This window comes from Juglans regia, chromosome 11, assembly GCF_001411555.2.
Source record: "Juglans regia cultivar Chandler chromosome 11, Walnut 2.0, whole genome shotgun sequence".
In the NCBI taxonomy this organism is placed as follows: domain Eukaryota; kingdom Viridiplantae; phylum Streptophyta; class Magnoliopsida; order Fagales; family Juglandaceae; genus Juglans; species Juglans regia.
In genome coordinates this window covers 28,753,650-28,769,893 of record NC_049911.1, presented here as the reverse complement: position 1 = coordinate 28,769,893, position 16,244 = coordinate 28,753,650, and the positions used below count along the sequence as shown (strand labels likewise).

Here is a 16,244-nt window from a genome sequence, read left to right as displayed (position 1 = left end):
TTAAACATTTTTTTTAAATCTCTTAAACATTTAAAAAAATTGACAAATGTATTAAAAAATACATTCTTAATCATTAGGTTGAAAAAAAACACCTAATCGCCAGTGGTGAGAAATCTCAATATTTCCCATAACTAAATACTATCAATTTTACTTTAAAACAAAATAAGAAAAAAATCATTACTTAAGGAATTATATAGACAAACGATGGCAAGCCGCCCAAGGACGAGTTAGGATACTAGGGTTATGGCTTTGGTGGATTGATATAGGTCAACGTTGTGAAGGGTAAAGTAAAAACTACTAGAATTTAGAGGGTAAAGTTTTGCCCACAAACATCAATATAATAATATAAAAAAATCTATTTATAATTGGCCAAGGGAATCACGGGGACACAGCATCCCACGTGGCCGGTTGTCTTAGGATAAGAAAAAGTCTTTTTGAATGATGAAAAAGTATATACACATCCTGCTTTCATTTTTCCACAATCCTTGCAACCACATATTCTTATACAAAAAATCTACTCAACCTCTTACTATTCATACAACCTCCACACTTCACATTATTTTTAATTTTTATTATTTTTTTTATTAAATATTTATTATATAAATAATGAATAAAAAATTTAAAATAATTTAAAAAGAATAAACTCAAAAAAAATTTAAAAAAAATATTAAAAATTTAAAAAATTTAAAAAAGTGTGGAGTGTGGTGGAGGTTGTGTAGCAAAACTCATTCTTACAACCTTCCTCTTCACTGCAAACTTCCCAGAGAACTAGCAAAAGTATTTATTGTGTTGACTAACTTCCATTTTCTTAATCTATTTCCTCATACTAGCACCATATTGAGTGCCATACTTACCAAAAATACCGGCCTTCTTGGTTCTCTTGGTCATTTTGGATGGATGCTTTAACCTGCTCTCATGAAGTAGATATCCCCATTGGGGAAGATGGTTGTAAATCCTTGCTATACTGGAAATTAACAGTCCATTATTAATATACTTTGATTAAACCTCACCTCCCCCAAGAAAAAAAATTTGGTGGCAGCCATCTCTGAAATGCTTTGTAGTCAGATACTCTGAAAAAAAATTTCTCGCTGATGGTAGAGGTTAGTTGAAATGCTCTGTAGTCAGATGGTAGTTTGGGTGTTTTTCAGTCACTTGAGATGCTCTGCAGCAATAAATTTTGGCATTTTTCAGTCACTCAAAATGCTCTGAAAAATGGGTTTGGGCGATAGGGAGGTGCTCCTTTCTTTCACTCTGCATAAATGCGACGCTTGGAGGGGTGCTTTGGGCATCTCCAAACCTCTTCTTCGTCCACATAAAATGTCATTTTGGGGAATACGAACAACTTGTTCTTGAATTTTTTGCTTTCTCTTGATTTTCTTCTTTCTTGGCTACGCAGTTCCTCTCTCTTCCTTGGCTACGTTTCACTCAGTCCACCGATGCTTTTTCTCGATTTTCTTTTTGTAATTTTTGTTAAGTGCTGATGTGGCAGCCAGTTGCACACGGTTCCGCAGGGGCGGTTGTATGTAGCATAATTGAGCATTCTCCAACCCAGAGGGACACATGTGATCTTATCCATTAAAGATATCAGATTGCGACACTCTAAACCACGACAATGATCAATGGTCCCAAAGAGTTAGGATAATCACTATCATAAGAGGACAAAGAGTTCCGATTTTAGTTCCGCTGGCCTTCACAATCAATGCAACAAAGGCGAATGGCTCACGAGAGAGATACTGTCAAATGAAAGATCAAGAAGCTAATTAGGTATAGAAAACTCCTAGCAAGTTCTACAGCCACAATGAAACCCAGAAAGCCTCCTTGTTAGGTCAAACTGGGTCCCCATTACTGAAAGCTTCTTTTAGCCTTTGAATAACTGACTACTTGTATGTTGGCATGATGGTGACCCAAGGATAGGGGGGCACATGGATTCTCTGCCAACAACACCCATCTGATAATTGTTTCATTTTTTAGAAATTTTTGCGCAGTGGACTTGCGGTATTCAGTAGAATACTTCTAAACTCGATGGGAACCCTTCTTGGACACAATTTCCAAGTACGTACGCATACTACTATAATAACTTGAGACGAAGTTAAATTGATTGCCAGCACTCGTTTAACAAACCACCAGTGAGACTCTGCCAGATGAAAATTTGTGAAGATTCAAAGAAAACTCAGGTCACATTTTGAAGTATTGGCTCAAATATTATTTGAACCTTCTTTTGGTCCTTATTTTGAGTAAGGGTTTATTTAAAAATAGATCTCATTCTAAAATTCTAAACATAATTCAAATATAAAATTTTTAAACTATTCATTACAATTTTTTTAAACTAATAATTACAATTTTTCCAAACTTTCAAATAAAAAATAAAAAATAATTCAACTTTTTCAAATTTATAAACAAAAATAATATTATAAAACTATATTATAATAATATTTTAATTTTATAATATTTTTTATTTAATTTTTTTTCTCTCATTTCTCAAAACTTAAAAAGTACTCAACTCAAATTATCTCACTACTATTCACAAACTATTTTACTACTTTTTACAAAATTCTCATCTCATCCGAGCAGGTTTAGGACCTTAATAAGATACAAAATTTTCATCGGATCTCATTTCATCTCATCCTATATTATTTCCAAATATAATTTAAATACAATATTTTCAAACTAATCATTATAAATTTTTCAAACTTTCAAATAAAAAATAAAAAACAATTCAAACTTTCTTCAATTCCCAAAAAAATATTATAAAATTATATTATTATAATATTTTAACTTTATAATATTTTTTATTCAATTTTTTTTCTCTTTTTTCAAAATTTTAAAAATATTCAATTCAAATTATCTCACTACTATTCACAAATTATTTTATTATTATTCACAAAATTTTCATATGATCTAACTCTCCAAACAAGCTAGAAGAACCATTACATTACTCCACTCTGACCGACTTCAAGACTGCTATTTTATTTACATGTTCAAAAAATTAGATCGAGGGAATCGTTGAATTGAATTGAGTTGAGATGATAAAATATTATTAGAATATTATTTTTTAATATTATTATTATTTTAAAATTTTAAAAAAATTGAATTATTTATTATATTTTATATTAAAATTTAAAAAAATCATAATGATTGCCTGGCTTCAGATTTCATTTTCTCAACATATAGTATCACACACAGGTAATGTAGCTGAAACTCTAGTCTTAAAATATTCCAATCCAACTCCAGAACTACTCCGATCGCATTTTATATTTTGTAAGATTTGGTAGCTAAACCATCAACTCGGTGGTTGAAATAAAAAGAAACACAAACGCAGACCTTTATTACTCCAATTTAATTATGGAACACTATGGCTTTTAACTTTTTACAGTGGGGATGAACTCGTCGATAATATTGATCAACAAAAAAAAGTCTATCAACCTCAATCAAGAGTGACATCTTTATAGCTCGCCCAAACTTTACAAATGGTGCCTTGGTATAAAGTTACTTGGACCATCTTCAACATTTACGAAGAATTCAGGATCTGTATCTGCATATTATCCCACGCTCTTTTGCACCTTTACTGCATAACATGCCCTAAAAATTAAAATAAACAGTGGCATGCCATCATCCTACTTGATCAGGACCCTATATCAACCTACACTAATGACCCTACATACATCGGTAGTTTGGCAGATAACCGGCATCTTTTCCAGACATTTTCTAAATCTTGTGATTAGCTATAACCAATTTAATTTGGGAGGGAAAAAGAACAGAACAAAAAAGAAAAACTAGCTACAAAATCTATGCGTGAAAAGGTATAAATGACATCCTTCATGCCATACGGAACAACGTCCAACTATCTGCTTCCCATATGCATTATGACAACGTCCGCATGTCATGCTGGTGGCTGAGCAAATGCTGCATTACTCTTAGGAGAACCATCTTCAAGAAAGTCGCCTATTTGGGACCAGTCATTTGCTGTAGTTCACAAAAGGTAAAAGGTGATATATGTACAGGTTTCCTCAGAAGGACTGGCCTTCAAATTGTTTAGTTGCATGATCAGATATTAGAATTCCAGGAACTGAGTTGGAAAAGGAGTAGAGAAAGAAAATATGAGGAATGATTTGTACGAGTCCCAAATAGACAAGCTTTATATAAGCCCTTGTAAAAAAGTAGACTCCACCTTAAAAAAGTGTAAAAAAAAAACTATTCTTTATTAGTGGGACCCATTGTTTTATAAAAGGCTTGTATGAGACTTGTCTATTTGGGACTTGTATCTAGCATTACTTAAAGAATATTGCTCACCTCATAAGTCGGTCATGCTGACTTCAGGATCCGATTGGAACCAGTAATCATGGTCAATCTGCAAACGAGTTGGTTCGTTTTCCTTCGGTACGATCCAAGAGAGGAAGAATAGACATCCGTAAACATTCACTTTTAAGATTTATATGTGGCTAATAAAAACCAAATGCCTCCAAACATACGTGCATCACACTCTGAAGTAGTAATCTTCTGAATCCCACACACATCTGAATCCAGTAAGCTGAAAGTTTCAGGAGAATTCATATAATCACCCTGGTGTTTGAAAGACTGCCTTGCATCTTCTATTCTGCAATGGCCAATATTCCTAGCTGATAAATCCATTGATTTAGCGTACCTGACATTCATATCCTCATTTTGGCGGTTGTATTTACTACAATCATCAACAAAATGGCTGTGAGAAGAAGAATTTTTTTTTTTTGTGAATATGGAAAAAGATGTTATATTCATTTGCAAGAAAAAAAATATGCACATATATGGAGGGAAAGAGAGAGAGGGAGAGCTAGGGGGATAGGGAAGGAGGGATACAGAGTGAAAATACCTCAAGAGGTACAAATCAATCGGTCCAGTGGTGCTTCTAATAATCATTTTATACTGCCTTTGGGGAAAACCGAAATCCTGCTTATCAAGAAACTAATCAATCACAAACTAGTATAGTGCATCAATTTTCAAACCCCATCCATCTACACCACCCACCTCGTCGGGATCTGGAACTTCAATATAACTAGCTTGTGGAGCTTTTATTGTAACAAGTGTTCGATTCTGAGACGATGATAGCAACAACTAGAAAGTAAGTTTGAGAGATCCACAGATATGATACAAGTTTCATGTAGTTTCCCTAGAGAGGAGAGAGAGAAAGAGAGACCTGGAAGCATGAAGAGATACAATATCTTCCTCTGCCAAAAAGAGGTACCTAAGAGTCCAAAGAGGCAAAGTATCAAGTGAAAGAACCGAAACGATGTCTCAAATATATCCAAAAACATATAAATTCAGAGTATACTTTTGATAATTTTCATCTTCCTCCAAGCCCCTCAAATGCTCTTGCTTTTGCCTGAAGAAGGATCGTGATGAAAGTTCAAAACACTAGAGTTCAATCGCAGAAAAACATCTCTCAACTCCTAGTGAACAAACCTTACAGATTTATCAAGACTGCGTTCTTTAACATGTAAGCTTTTATTTTCAGCCTGTAATGAAACCACAGAGAGAGTTCAAGTCACTGCAATAACTTAAGACGAAAGATTAGAGAACATGAAGGCTTTTAAATCTATATTCAGTTTACAAAGCAACAACCTGACAAAATATGAATCTTCATGCTCGAGATCAAGAAAGGGAAAATGATAGTTTAGAAAACAGAGGAAGAAGAAAGAAGATGAGAGAGAGCACGATAGAAAAATACACTTTTACTTTTTCTGTTATTCTTTTTCAATGAGTCTTTATGTACAGATACATGTATTTATACTCTCTCAATAAACCACTATGTGACAAGTGTCTTATACAACTAATACTCCCCCTCAAGATGGAGTGTATAGATCAATAACACCCATCTTGGAAAGTAAAAAATGAAACTGCATTGATCCAAGAGGCTTAGTAAGAAGATCACTAAGCTGATGGGAACTTGGAACATGTAGAGTTTTAATGGTGCCAGCTTGAATTTTCTCACGAACTAGATGGCAATCGATCTCTATGTGTTTGGTCCTTTCATGAAAGACCGGATTGGAAGCAATGTGGAGGGCTGCCTGGTTATCACAAAACAAAAGGGCAGGCTGTGAATGAGAAATACATAGAGCAGAAAGTAAAGAAAGAAGCCAAGTCAGTTCACATGTAGTTGATGCCATCGCCCTATATTCCGCTTCTGCAGAAGAGCGTGAAACAGTCGGCTGCTTCTTGGATTTCCAGGAAATAAGAGCATCTCCCAAGAAAACACAATATCCAGTTACTGATCTACGAGAATCAGGACATCCCGCCCAATCCGAATCAGTAAAAGCCTTAAGATGAAGTGACGTATGTGCTGAAAAAAATAAACCTTGACCAGGAGAAGATTTAATGTATCTGAGAACTCGGTGCACAGCATCTAAATGAGGTTGTCTCGGTTTATCCATAAACTGACTAAGCACTTGCACAGAATATGCTAGATCAGGTCGAGTAATAGTCAAATAAATCAAACGACCTATGAGTCTCCGATAAAGAGAAGCATCTGTCAAAAGAGGACCATCATCCTTGCTTAATCTGATATTTTGCTGCATTGGAAAACTCAAAGGCTTAGAACCAAGAAAACCAGATTCTTCCAAAATATCAAGAGCGTATTTTCTCTGGTTTAAAACAATTCCCTTAGCTGAACGTGCCACTTCCAAGCCAAGAATAAACTTTAAATCTCCAAGATCTTTAATCTTGAATTGCTGATCAAGAAACTGTTTTAAATCCAAAATGGATTGCAAATGATCTCCAGCAACTATTATGTCATCGACATAAACTAAAAGAGCAGTAAAAGTTGTTGAAGTTTGAAGAGTGAAAAGAGAATGGTCAGCTTGAGATTGAACAAATCCATAAGAAAGTAAGGCTGAAGACAACTTGGCAAACCACTGTCGAGAAGCCTGTCGAAGACCATACAAGGATTTATTCAGTTTACATACACTATGCTCCCCCTGTCTAGAAAAACCAGGAGGAATTTCCATGTAAACCTCTTCATCCAAATCGCCATGAAGAAAGGCGTTATTAACATCTAACTGATGAAGAAACCAGTTCTTTGAAGCTGCAACAGCCAAGAGACAGCGAACACTCACTAGCTTGGCCACGGGAGAAAAGGTTTCTTGAAAGTCAAGACCTTCAATTTGGGTGTAGCCTTTAGCTACCAACCTTGCCTTATACCTCTCAATGCTGCCATCAGACTTATATTTGATTTTATACACCCATTTACAGCCTATAGATTGCTTTCCATTAGGTAAAGAAGTAAGAGACCAAGTATGATTATTTTCTAAGGCACTAATTTCTGCAGCCATGGCATCACGCCAATGAGCAAGCTGAACAGCTTGTCTAAAAGTTTTGGGTTCAAAATGAGAGGAAACTGAAAGTACTAGAGACTTGTAAGAAGGGGAAAGTTTATGATATGACAAAACAGAATCAAGAGTATAAGGAATTGAAGTTGTCTTACCATGTCCTGCACTTGGTGGATTGGAAAAAGCATGAGCATTAGCTAGTCTGCAGTGATAATCTTGCAGGTAAGATGGTTGCTTACGGACTCTAGAAGATTGTCTGAGAACTTGAGAGGGCTGAGAAGAGGAAGAGGAAACATTTTCTATGGGAGGAACAGAATCTGCAGATGAATTAGAATTAGGAATATCTGCAGGAGTAGGAGCAGATGAAAAAATATCAAGGATAGGATGTGGTAAAACAAGAGATTTATGTGAAGAGGAAGGAATTGGAGTGGAAGAGGAATCAAGCTGAAAGGGAAAGATATTCTCATGAAAGATTACATCTCTTGAGATAAACAAAGAATTAGCATCTAGATCAAATACTTTATACCCTTTGACACCAAAAGGATATCCAAGAAAGAGACATTTCTTAGCACGAGGATCAAATTTATGTCTATGGCTGGATATGGTGGAAACAAAGCAGAGACAACCAAAGACTCGTAAATGAGAATAAGAAGGTGTTTTAGAAAATAAGATTTCGTATGGAGATTTATTGGAAAGAAGAGGTGTAGGAGTTCTATTTATCAAATATGTAGCTGTCAAGATGCATTCACCCCAGAATTTAAGAGGTAGAGATGCTTGAAACATTAAAGATCTAGCTACATTTAATAAATGTTGATGTTTCCTCTCTACAATCCCATTTTGCTGTGGTGTTTCTACACAAGTCTTTTGATGTATGACTCCCTTAGAAGCATAAAACTCAGGCATATTGAACTCAAGACCATTGTCAGACCGAATGTGTTTAATTGTTCTATTGAACTGATTTTCTGTTAAGGCAAAGAAGGAAAGCAAAAAATGTCTTGTTTGACTTTTATGATGCATGAGATAGACCCATGTACACTTAGAATAATCATCCACAATAGTTAGAAAATATCTAGAGCCATCAATAGAAGATATGGAAAAAGGACCCCATATATCACAGTGTATTATTTCAAAGAGAAAATGAGATACACTTTGACTTGAAGGAAATGAAAGTCTGTGCTGTTTTGCTAAGGGACAGACTGTACAAGGAGAATTGTTGACATTGGACAGCTTTATGGCAGGAACAGTTTTATTAAGAAGAAGTAATCGAGGTAAAGAAAGGTGACCTAGTCTATAATGCCACAAATCAAAAGAAGAAAAATTGACAGAAGCAACTTTGGGTGTCAAACCAGAAGAGGTGACATCAATCTTTGAGCAAGATGAAAAATCCTGTAGCAAGTAATATAGACCAGCTTTCTGCTCACCCTTCCCAATCATCTTCCAAGAGTGTAGGTCCTGAATAAGACAGAAATTGGGTAAAAATATGAAGGAACAAGATGAATCAGCAGTAAGACGATGAACTGAAATGAGGTTGAAAGAAAAGGCAGGAACACAAAGCACATTCTTTAGTACTAAGGAATCTGAAAGATGCACAGTACCTATATGAGTTACATGTGCAATAGCTCCATTAGGGAGTTTAACGGAGTGATTGATGGGTGAAAAAGCAGAAGTAAGCAAGGAAATGGAACATACCATATGGTCGGTTGCTCCACTATCAATGATCCATTCGTGAGAAGAAAAATGAGAAGAAGAAGAAGATGAATTAGAAGCTTTACCTGACAGATTAGCATAATTTTGGATATCTGAAATAGGTGTTGGTAGTAAACCAGCCTGATTAACTGCAGATTGCAGGAAATTGGGCTGATTCACTACAGATTTACAATCTGAGGTACATTGAAGTGAGGCAAGCAGCTGCTGACATTGCTGTTGTATAGTTGAAAGTTGTGCACGATCAACTGAGCTAGTGTCTAGACTTGAAACACTAACTTGATTCACAACTCCAGAAGAGAAATTCTTGGCTTTGGCAGGCTTCCAATTAGGTGGATAACCATGAATCTTGTAACATTTATCCACAGTATGACCATTATAACCGCAATGGCTACAAACCACTTTATCTTTGCGAGTAAAAGGTTTACCACCATTCTTGGGCATAAAAACAGGAGCACTGACCTTAGTGGATAAGGCAGTAGAAGTGCTGAGATGTTGTGTGTTACTCATAGAAACACCTCTCTGTTTCTCTTCTTGTAAGGCCAGAGAAAAAACTTTACTAATGGTAGGGAATGGTTCCATGAGTAAAATCTGTCCTCTGAACTGAGAGTAGCTATCATTCAGCCCCATTAAAAACTGAAGAACATAGTCTTCTTGCTGATTTTCGAGTGAGGACTTTGTGGCAGTGCAAACACACACTGGTTTGCAATTACATGCCCCTAATGGTTTAAGAATGGATAGTTCATCCCAGAACCCCTTCAATTGAGAATAATAAACACTGACAGAGTGATTTTCTTGTGTTAAAGCAGAGAGATCTTTCCTTAATTGAAAAATCCTAGGGCGATTACTTTGAGCAAAACGCAAATGTAACTCTTTCCATATATCAGCAGCAGTATGCATGAATAAAATTGTAGAAGCGATGTCTGGAGAAAGAGAGTTGACAAGCCATGAAATTACCATGTCATTGCAGCGTATCCAAGCATCCAAGCAAGGACTATCAGCAGCTGGTCTGAGGAGACTACCATTCACAAAAGCAGTCTTGTTCTTCGCACTAATAGCCATGGACATAGATCTCTTCCATGTATGGAAATTATTTTCCGTAAGTAGCTGTGTAACCAGCATAGAGCCTGGATTTTCTCCATGATGAAGAAAATAAGGACTAGAAGAATCATCACAAGGATTTGAATGGAAGGGATCAGACATTGTGTCTGGAAAAAAAAACCTAAATCAAGATTGTTCAAGAAATCGAAATCTTGAGAAAGAAGATGAGAAATTGCGGAAGTGTGGAGTCAAAAACGGAAAGATACCGTCTGATACCATGACAAAATATGAATCTTCATGCTCGAGATCAAGAAAGGGAAAATGATAGTTCAGAAAACAGAGGAAGAAGAAAGAAGATGAGAGAGAGCACGATAGAAAAATACACTTTTACTTTTTCTGTTATTCTTTTTCAATGAGTCTTTATGTACAGATACATGTATTTATACTCTCTCAATAAACCACTATGTGACAAGTGTCTTATACAACTAATACAACCAGCTTTCAAATCCAATGTTGAAGTTGAATATATGTTGACTTATTCATCTAAACAATTAATGCACATGCAATAAATTATGCTTCTGAGAATTGCTAGAGAAAATGATCCTTCATCAGAAATCTGTCATATTAGCATCTGTTTCTGTTAATCTTGCGTTCATGGCAAAAGGATAAATTTAATATCAGCTATCTATTGGCAATTGATTTGCTAATATGCAAATTCGTGAACTAGTAAAAAGTTACAATACATTGTTCGCTATTTTTGGCATAGAAATCTGCTTCCAGAATTGAATGGGTTAAAATTGAAACTACTTCATTACTATTTACAAATAATTCATTATTATTCATTATTTTTTCACTGTTATTAACTACTTTTTTACTACTATTCAAAGATCATTTGATATCATCTTAACATTCAAATATAACTTAATCTACACGATCCTGTCATGTTGCTTATTTTATTTTATATGATGACATGGCCATACAATTCAATAAGATGGTTGTGTTTGGGTGCTAAGATGACCTGAGTTGATATGGGAATAATAGTATTTTGTGGCTTCCATTTTGATATATTTGAATGTAAAGAGGTTGATATATGTGTGTAAATATATATAAAGTAGATTAAGAAGAGTTTAACCTTTTTATGAAAAATTGAAAAAATAACGAGTGATGATTAATTTGAGAGGGTTGAAATCACACTAACCAACCAAACACAGCTAAATATATTAATTTATTACCACGTAAGAAATAACGCTGTCATACGAAAAAAATATTCAAACATATAATTCCGCTTACGGAGAAACTAAGAGACTATACACTGCACATGAGAGAGATTGAAATGACTCAGATTTACTGTGCACCTTTAGTGCAGCGACTTGATCATCCGGCTCCCGTGGGCCAATCTCATTATATCCCCTGTAATCTGCTAACTGGTCATTATCACTTAATAGGTGTTGTGCTTTCTTGAGCCGCTCCACGGCAGATCAAATTTTTCAAAAAAAAAAAAAAATCCATCTATCCATTTAACCCAAATTCTACCCACTTTTTTTTTCCAAAATTGATTCACATATTGGAGAAAAATAAAATCGAATTCACCTTTCTTGGCCCATATAAGAACATTTTAGGAAGAGTGTTTCACTCAAAGGCGCACAATTCATAAACTTTCACCCATTATGAACCAAAGGAAGTACATTTTTTTTTTTTTTTGGATAAATGAAAACTTCCCTATCATTACCTCCAACGTATATGGTTCTTTGAGGTTTTCTCTATCAATCCCATTCCTTCAAGAACATTTGTAATGTCATATATCCTCCGCTTTTGAACCTTTCACATAGAAAAAACCTGGAAGAGTGTATCTTTTAATACCTGCAATATTTCTGCAGTATGTTTCAGATCAAGTGTGCCATCCTTTGCCTCCTGGATCAAATTGACAAATTTCTTGGTCAATAAGCCTGCAAAAAACATGGTAACCGTACTATAGCCTCGGTTGCCACATCATAGAGAAAAGTCAATCCTTCAACAGTACATCCGAAATGTACACAACATGAGTGTGGTGATGTTTTGGGACGTAGAGGAAGAGAGATGACTGAATAGAATAAACATACCTAAAGAATTGTCATAACGACAGCTCGTAGCTGCATTCAGACCATTAGAAGACTCTGTAAGCAAAACCAATGACGTAGAAATCAATTTGCTCATTAAAAGGGCCCAAGACATGAATATTTGCAATAAAACATGTCGAATAAAAGGATGTTACCAGTTTCAGTTTTTTGAGTTTTGACATGTTTTGGAACCTTCGAGTTAATATGATGCTTTATGGCAGTGCAAGACTCCGGTCTAAGTGAAAGGTCATTAGCTACTTTGCTCTGTCCATGAATAGCTGCCTGTCCACTTGCCTGGGCCTCACAGTTATTTGATTTATTTGCTGCCTCAACTACAATGATCATAGATTGGATAGTTATCACATGAGAAGATACAAAGAGAACACATCAAACACCTGTTGGACTACTCCATCTGGAAAGAGCTTTCACTCGTGGGAAAAAAGAACCCAGAACCCCTTATTGAAAGGTAAGGCCAGAAGAGAGTCAAAATTCCTTAGAACAAATCCCTTCCCAGCGGGTCTTATTCCATCTCAAACTCGGACTGGGAAGAGAGCCCTTGAATTACAGATCAATCAGATCAAACACCTGATGGACTTATAAATTCTGTTGCAGTAACGCAGTCAGACCCTCTTCCACGATCTTCCCGGCCACTCCGTGACATAATTTTTTTTGCAATCTAACTTAACTTGTTTGAATTGATGTGTGAACGAAAATTCACAGAATGTTAAGACATAGCAAGCTAACTACATGGTAGATACGGGGAAAGAGTCTACAGTTCCAACATTGAGTCATTATTTTTATAACTGAATATAAAGAAATTAAGTGACTGTGTGTATATAATGAGCGAAGATTTTAAGCATCAAAGTATATACATTTAAGGGAAGTTCTAGACAAACATCCAGCTCTCTAGGCCTCCTATATCCATACAAACCAAGTTCAAATGTGGTGTATAAGGAGCTTGAGAGCCAATTAGCTTTTTCCGACCACTGTTTATGTCTAGAGTTATAATATACCTTTTCATCCTCCATCCATTGAGCACACGATTGCATACATTCATAAAAAGTGTTATCTGAGAATCTTACATATTGTTTGTTTATCCAAGTCAATTTCACAAGTAATTTTTCCCCGAAAGGAAAAATTTTGATACATTAGATGCCCCGATAAGATTCAGGGCATATAACTAACATAAAAAAGTTCCTAAACATAATCACAAGAAAATTTTGATCAAGCTTCTTGAGTACCTAATTGAACTTATTTCTTCTGACCCACACCAAATTTATAGTCCCTAAAACTTGAATAATCCACTCCTTCCTTATCCTTCAAATTCCTCAGAAACTAAAGTTATTTTATGAGCCAACAAAATTTGACTTCCCAGTCTAGCAACCATTACCATATTAATCATTATGCTAGTCAACTGAGAACGCGTGACACTAATGAATCACATCGAGTGTTACAATCTTGACAGTTTCTGGAGTGCCCAGAGGAAGAAAGAAGAAATAAACCTTTTAACAGAAATATTGCTTCCACTGGACATAATTGTAGATATGCCTAAAATATAACTCAATGAATCACGCTTAATATAAGGTTTTATGTAACAACGTGTTAAGGTGCATTGCACAAACATATAAAGAAACATCAAATTCAAGATCGACCACGCATACCATGACAGAAAATTTGGCATCATAATAATGATTAATGAGGCAGAATCTGCTCTAAACTTGGCTTGTTACATGCTTAAAAATGCATAAAACTCACATAATGAGATAAAACATCATTAACTAATGACAGAAAATTAGCTGCAGAGAACTAGACCAACGGCCAAAGAAAAAAAGAGTAATTACAAAATAAGAATATTTATTTGAATATTTAAACTGTGAGCTGATGACCAGCGATTCTGTAGTCGACTCAGAAAAATTGAAAACCAGCTGCGCAATTGGAAAACCAGAATGCAGAAAAGAAATTGTAAAAATGAAAAAGAAACACTAACAATTTGTACCAATGAAAGAAAGTCATATCAAGTCAGTGGAAGCTCACCGGGAGTTTAGGAAATGCAACGGAGTGCGCGTGTGCGTGAGAGTCGCAGGGAAGATCGGAGAAGCGGTAGTTGGAACCGTTGGGAGGAGTAGCGGAGTCAAAACGTTGAGGTCTCTGAAAAGGGTAGTGGTTCTGAGTTAGGGAGTGAGAATGGAGCAGCCGGAGTTGAAACTCAGACGGTTGAATAGGACGGCTAGGATCGGCGCCGGAGTTCGACATGGCGGAGAGGGAGAGATTCTTTTCGGTGTTGGAAGGAGAAGGAGGGAGAGAGAGAGATTTGTATTAGACGAGTTGAGAGAGAGACCAAATTCGAAAAGGAAACGTAAAAGCGGAGGGAGGGTGAGGAAACAGCGGGAAGGTTGGCACGCGGATGCGGTTAGTTCGATTCGAATGCACACCGCACAGCACAAAGGCCCGCCTTGGCCAATGGCCATGCCTTTCAGATTCTCTCTGTCGGGTCGGTCACATTTCGGGTCTTATGTCCTACCTCACCACGGCCCATTATCCTGTGAAGTTTTTTTTATTGGTTCTGGCCTTCTTTTATGTATTTTGGGCTTCATGTTTGAACCTAAGACATTGGGAAAATAGAACAAGCTTTTCTTTTTCGTACCGGGCAGCGAGTTAGAAATTTTTTTTTTTTTTTTTTTGTTTAAGGGAGGACGGGACCTCATACTTTATTAATCAACTTCACTTATATAGAGAAAAACCGTTATAAACAAAAGACAAGATTAAAAAAAAATTACACCCAACAATAGGATTAATGAACTCCACTCCAAAGATAAAACCACCTCGCTCATTAGAAAAAATAATTTAAAATATATCATATTACCAAATGTAACATTAGAAAAAATAAAATTACAAAATCTAAAATGAAAAATAACATTAATTTTATTCAAAATAGTTATTTGCCTCCCACTTCCAATCGAATTTTTTTCCTAACAGCCATTGGCAACGAATTTTGTATGGTACTAAAAAAGAAGCGCAAAGAAATGAAAAAATATGAGATGAGAAATTTTGATGAAATCTATTTGGTCTGTAAAAAGGAAAAATGAATTTCAACAGATCATTCCGATGTATGGGGAACTGGACATTTCAAAGACCTTTGTTTTCCATGTCAAGAAGAAGAAACACGAGCAATGCAACTTCTCTGTGTAGTTGAGATTATACGTTACATAATTTAATCCCTCTAAGAATATACCCACCAAAAGCATTCACTTGCATGGATGGATGGGTATTAAAGTAGGATCTATTTGATTTTTTAGAATTCTTGATCTATTTTAATGTATAAAGTGTGAGAGATAGACATATAAAGTGAACTTCATAATATTTATAATTGTGTAAAATAATTTCTCATATAGATGGTGTTCTCAATAATATTATACAATCCACTTTATATATCTATCATTCTTCCGCTCTAAATCTAGAGTTCAGTCAAGAATCTAAAATAATTAGAATCCTCGAAGCCCTTAACTCATGGGGTTTAACCGATGCTAGTCAAGTTAGGGAGACATCGGATGCTGACCGTATGAATGGTGTTGAAAACAGAGGAATGGAAGCAGTTACTCAATTAGAGCAGGAAGTGGTTGATGGTGAACCGGGGTTCATAATTCAGGTTCCCATAGTTCCAGTTATGGACCAGGTGGGGCCTGGTAGTTCAATGGACGTTGATTTGGAGGTGGCTGATCTTGAGGAGGGGATGTTGTTGGAGCCGAAGCTGCTAGATGAACATGCAGGTGTGTGTTCGGGAATAGACCAAGAACGTGTGGCATCGGGTTCGAAGACTGATATGGCAGGTTTGCAAATGGACGGCATGCTTGCACCCATTATGGAAGTTTTTCATACGGAAAATATTGAAGGACATACGCTGGAGGAGGCCTCGGTACAGGAAGGAGATGCTTCAGTTTTTGAGGAGGTTGGGCGTAAGAATTATTGCTCAGATGGTCACACTTGCTCTGATTCGGACTCGGACGGGGAAGCGGATAATTTAGCTAAAGATAAAATTGTAGTCTCGGATTCAGATTCTCAATTGAATAAAAAAAGGAAAGAGAAAGGTATTAAGGTAAGAGGTTCT

General features: G+C 35.9%; 1 protein-coding gene across 1 annotated transcript; it reads right to left on the bottom strand.

Moving 5' to 3' along the window:
* Nucleotides 1–3,360: 3,360 nt before the first annotated feature.
* LOC109021808 (transcription factor E2FC-like) lies at nucleotides 3,361–14,410 on the bottom strand. The gene is made up of 14 exons (XM_035682595.1): nucleotides 14,174–14,410; nucleotides 13,642–13,687; nucleotides 12,295–12,471; nucleotides 12,143–12,196; nucleotides 11,904–12,034; nucleotides 11,773–11,861; nucleotides 11,399–11,453; nucleotides 5,437–5,489; nucleotides 5,306–5,356; nucleotides 5,179–5,218; nucleotides 5,002–5,088; nucleotides 4,847–4,923; nucleotides 4,291–4,678; nucleotides 3,361–3,963 (listed from the first exon to the last, which is right to left on the bottom strand). Exons 1-13 carry the CDS (start codon nucleotides 14,390–14,392, stop codon nucleotides 4,423–4,425), a joined length of 1,335 nt encoding a protein of 444 aa, XP_035538488.1. The 5' UTR covers nucleotides 14,393–14,410; the 3' UTR covers nucleotides 3,361–3,963; nucleotides 4,291–4,422.
* Nucleotides 14,411–16,244: the final 1,834 nt, after the last annotated feature.

Bases quoted from the DNA above. Each gene is read 5' to 3' on its own strand.
- LOC109021808 (XM_035682595.1), bottom strand. From the start codon at position 14,392: ATGTCGAACTCCGGCGCCGATCCTAGCCGTCCTATTCAACCGTCTGAG. The intron at 4,924-5,001 runs GTGGGTGGTGTA...CTTGATAAGCAG, and splicing joins AAGTTCCAGATCCCGACGAG to GATTTCGGTTTTCCCCAAAG. The intron at 4,679-4,846 runs GTATTTTCACTC...TGATGATTGTAG, and splicing joins ATTGATTTGTACCTCTTGAG to TAAATACAACCGCCAAAATG.